This window comes from Haplochromis burtoni, unplaced genomic scaffold (genome assembly GCF_018398535.1).
Source record: "Haplochromis burtoni strain Fernald_Lab_line unplaced genomic scaffold, NCSU_Asbu1 Contig_279, whole genome shotgun sequence".
In the NCBI taxonomy this organism is placed as follows: Eukaryota; Metazoa; Chordata; class Actinopteri; order Cichliformes; family Cichlidae; genus Haplochromis; species Haplochromis burtoni.
In genome coordinates this window covers 756,253-759,932 of record NW_024582640.1, presented here as the reverse complement: position 1 = coordinate 759,932, position 3,680 = coordinate 756,253, and the positions used below count along the sequence as shown (strand labels likewise).

The following is a 3,680-nucleotide window of genomic DNA, read 5'->3' as shown; positions in this document are numbered from 1 at the left end:
GTGAGAATAAAAGCAAATGTAACATGGTAGGTCTTTATGTTAAAAGGTAGCATGTGTTTTGTGTTCTTATTATTTCGGAAGGTCTGTTGCCATTACTGTTATTTGAAATGGACTGTAGGTAATATGTCTGTGTTACCTAAAGGGTACTGACAGTGCCATTCAGGTAACACTATTGAAATTGACTTTGCTGCTATTTCTCTCAGGTAGCATCTATTTTTGGTCAGACTAACACACTAACATCCTCCCAAAAACCACAACCTGACACGGAGAGGAAAGAATAAATCATTGCACTTTGAATGTCTGAGTCAGGACTAAGACTGACAGGGAGTAACAGCAGAGCTAGTAGTACTCCATGCATTGCAAATGAGATAAGAAAAAAAATACATTTATATATATTATATAAATTAAATCTTTATGGACTGCCAAAGGAGTCTCTCTGCAGCTGAAAACCAAATACTTTGCAATCAGAATACATTTAAGAAAAGACATTGGTGGGCATGGTTTGTGGCGCAGCTGCAGGGGAGTGGAACTCCGTCAGCAATCATGGCTCACCTACATAAAAAGAATGAACTGGGTCCTGAGTTCATTGTTGTGTGCTGTTGTGGATAGAAAACAGTGTTATCACAAGGATAACATAATGTCCACCTGACACTACACTTGAGAGTCTATGTACTTTACATCTTATGGACCATGAAGATTTCGGACAAGTCCTACTGCTTCACACTGGAGTAAACACATTCGGTCTTGCTGTTCCCCTCTTTCTTTGATTTTCTGGAAATGTTAACATTTATAGAAGCATAGTGGAGGTTGTCTGTATGAGCATTCTGTCAAAAAAAGGAAATTTATATCAAAAAATGCCTTCTAATAAAAAGTGCTGTGAAAAATGTGTTTTATGTTATTTAAATTGTAAAATCGTTTAAACAGATGAAACATACCTCTACAGAGGGAGCTGAAAATCTTGCTTGAGCCTCTAAATGTGAAATACATACAATTGAAATCTGATTGAAAAGCCAAATAAATGAATACAAGCTGTTAGATGTAAGTAGCACCAATGGTCCATACCTGATTGTAAGGTTTTTCTTTTATTCATCTTGTAGAGTACGAAAGCCAGAGAAACCACCATGGTGAAGGTGAAAGCCAATGCTCCACTCAAGAAATACACCAAGAAGTGAGATTTATTCTTGTCTGTAAAGACCCAGAATTCCAGATCAAGGATTTCAGAATGTTTTTTGCACTTTTTAGAGTTTTATTAGCACAATATTGTATTTGTTGTGACAATGTTCCTTACCCTTATATTTCAGAGTAGTTCCTTCTCCGAACAGTATGTGTCCACATGAGGCAACAGCACAGTAGTAGGTTCCAGCATGAGACACATTTATGCTCTCCATAGGCAGGTTGTAAGTGCAGTTGTATGTTTGTTCGTTCTTCTCACACTGATCGTTCCTGCCTCCATGGGTGTAAAGAAGTCCTGGGTAAAAATCTCCAGAGTCTTTGAACCAGTAAACACTATGATCTTCATCACAGGTCCCAGTGTGTACTGTACAGTTCAGAGTCACAGAGCCTCCTGGCTGGATGGTCTCAGATGCTGACTGCTGCACTAAAGCTTTGATGTTTAGACCTGAACCTTTTACACTGACAGTAGTGCCTTCTGCAAATTCTAGGACTAAAGAAACCCGCCTTGCACAGTAGTAAGAACCTGAGTCTGACTTCTGCAAGTCTGTTATATACAAGTGGTTTTTCCCTATTTCTGTATCCAGGGTGAAGCGTGGATTGTTCTCGAATTCATCATGAAAAGTCCCATTTGCTTTAAAAACATACTGAGTAGAGATGGGCTTTGGTTTCTGTCCAAGACTCTGCTTGTACCAGTAGAACCTCGTTGCATCGTTGGCTTCATAGAAACATTGTAAAGTCAAGTGTTCACCAACAATAGCTGATACAAACCGTCTCTCTTGCTTATGAGTTACGGAGAAATTCTGGTGAGTCAACTGAACTGATAGAGAATGAGACAACGCAGACACAGCATTAATTTTACAGGAAACATTTCATTAACACATGTGTATAGAGGAGCAATCATAGCCACTGATAGATTAAAAAAAATTATAACTCACCTAAATTTCCAAAGATCAGACATGTCACATAGAAAACAAAGTTGGGAGGTGTCATCGTGTGCAAACCTCTGTGTTAAATGAAATGAACCTTGACTTTTTTCCACTCTTTAGAAACAAGACAGCTTTTGATTGGCCATTGCAAAGCCATGTGATCTGCCCCCAGGATGAAATGTGTCTTCTGTGCATTTAACACAGACATTTGTTGCCTTTGGTAGAATGATATAGCGACAGGTCCATAATGGTTGTGTCATGGTTTTTTTGTTTTTTTAAAAATATATTTTTAGTCTAAAACTGATCATTACATAGAGTGTAAACACAACTGACAACATACTGTGGAACTTATTCCTGTTCATCATTTGCAGACTCACTAGAGACTCAGTAAGGCACCCGGCACTTGCTGGATGTTCGCATGATATCGATCTCTTTGTGACAGTATGACTGACACACTTCTCATGCTGTCCAGAGGAGGCAGACTGTAATGAGGTCTGTAACACCTTTTTGATGCTGTGAAAACTGCAAACAGATTTCAACTCACTTTCATCGTAGAAGTGAGAATAAAAGCAAATGTAACATGGTAGGTCTTTATGTTAAAAGGTAGCATGTGTTTTGTGTTCTTATTATTTCGGAAGGTCTGTTGCCATTACTGTTATTTGAAATGGACTGTAGGTAATATGTCTGTGTTACCTAAAGGGTACTGACAGTGCCATTCAGGTAACACTATGATGCTTGCGATTTCAGTAATCTATTTTTTCAGACTAACACACTACATCCCCAAAAACCACTGATAAAAAATAAATCATTGTTATGCGAGTCGTAGCTGACAAGTAACAGCGAGTATAGTACTCCTGCTTGCAGGATAGAATCATTATTTATGATAAACTTTCAACCTAATAAACTTTGGTCAAAGTCTCTTGGTGAACCAAATCTTGAATAGAACATTAGAAACTTGGTGCAGGTGTGCAGTGCGGGGAGTACTCCGTCAGCAATCATGGCTCACCTACATAAAAAGAATGAACTGGGTCCTGAGTTCATTGTTGTGTGTGTATAAGTGCAGCTGCAGCCGAGTGCTGAAAGTAATAGCAACACAAAAAAGTTGCCGAAGTGTACGAACTTTGCGGTGGGGTCCGTCATGCTTGCTACAGACATGTCAAGCATGCAAAGGAAAAATCAAATGTTATTTTATTTAGCTAACTTCCCCATTATGTTCAGTCCCTTAGACATCTCTGGATACAGTCTACTTCCTGTTAATAACCACAGATGCATTTAACAAAGATTATAAAAAAATAAGATTAAATAAGTGCCAGTGTTTGTATGATTACCTTTGGGTAAATGCATTCCCTAGTTTTCTATGATCAGATAATTGAGGTCAGCTGTATCAGTCAGCCTCCCCTGACACTACATCCTGAACCCGTTGCTCCACCTCTCTGGACACAAAGCCAGGCACAAACCAACTCCAAAAACCACCTCACCTCATTTTTGCTCTTGGGATGCGTGCTTCTTCAGGTTGGCTGTGAGCTCCGCCTGCCTAAGGGACTCCAGGACTGCAGTCATCCACCGCACATGCTTGCCTGG

General features: G+C 39.3%; 1 protein-coding gene across 1 annotated transcript; it reads right to left on the bottom strand.

Annotated features, from left to right (window-relative positions):
• Window positions 1-609: 609 nt before the first annotated feature.
• LOC121815714 lies at window positions 610-2,170 on the bottom strand. Its single transcript, XM_042227763.1, has 5 exons — window positions 2,109-2,170; window positions 1,289-1,990; window positions 1,063-1,185; window positions 936-970; window positions 610-824 (listed from the first exon to the last, which is right to left on the bottom strand). The coding sequence occupies exons 1-5, from the start codon at window positions 2,161-2,163 to the stop codon at window positions 711-713; spliced, it is 1,029 nt and encodes a 342-aa protein (XP_042083697.1). The 5' UTR covers window positions 2,164-2,170; the 3' UTR covers window positions 610-710.
• Window positions 2,171-3,680: the final 1,510 nt, after the last annotated feature.

What these genes read in the sequence shown, in the direction of transcription:
- LOC121815714 (XM_042227763.1), bottom strand. Translation starts at nt 2,163, where the DNA reads ATGACACCTCCCAACTTTGTTTTCTATGTGACATGTCTGATCTTTGGA. An exon ending in AAGAAAAACCTTACAATCAG is followed by an intron (nt 971 to 1,062) that starts GTATGGACCATT and finishes TTTCACATTTAG; the next exon opens with AGGCTCAAGCAAGATTTTCA. An exon ending in TTTCAGCTCCCTCTGTAGAG is followed by an intron (nt 825 to 935) that starts GTATGTTTCATC and finishes TTTTTTTGACAG; the next exon opens with AATGCTCATACAGACAACCT.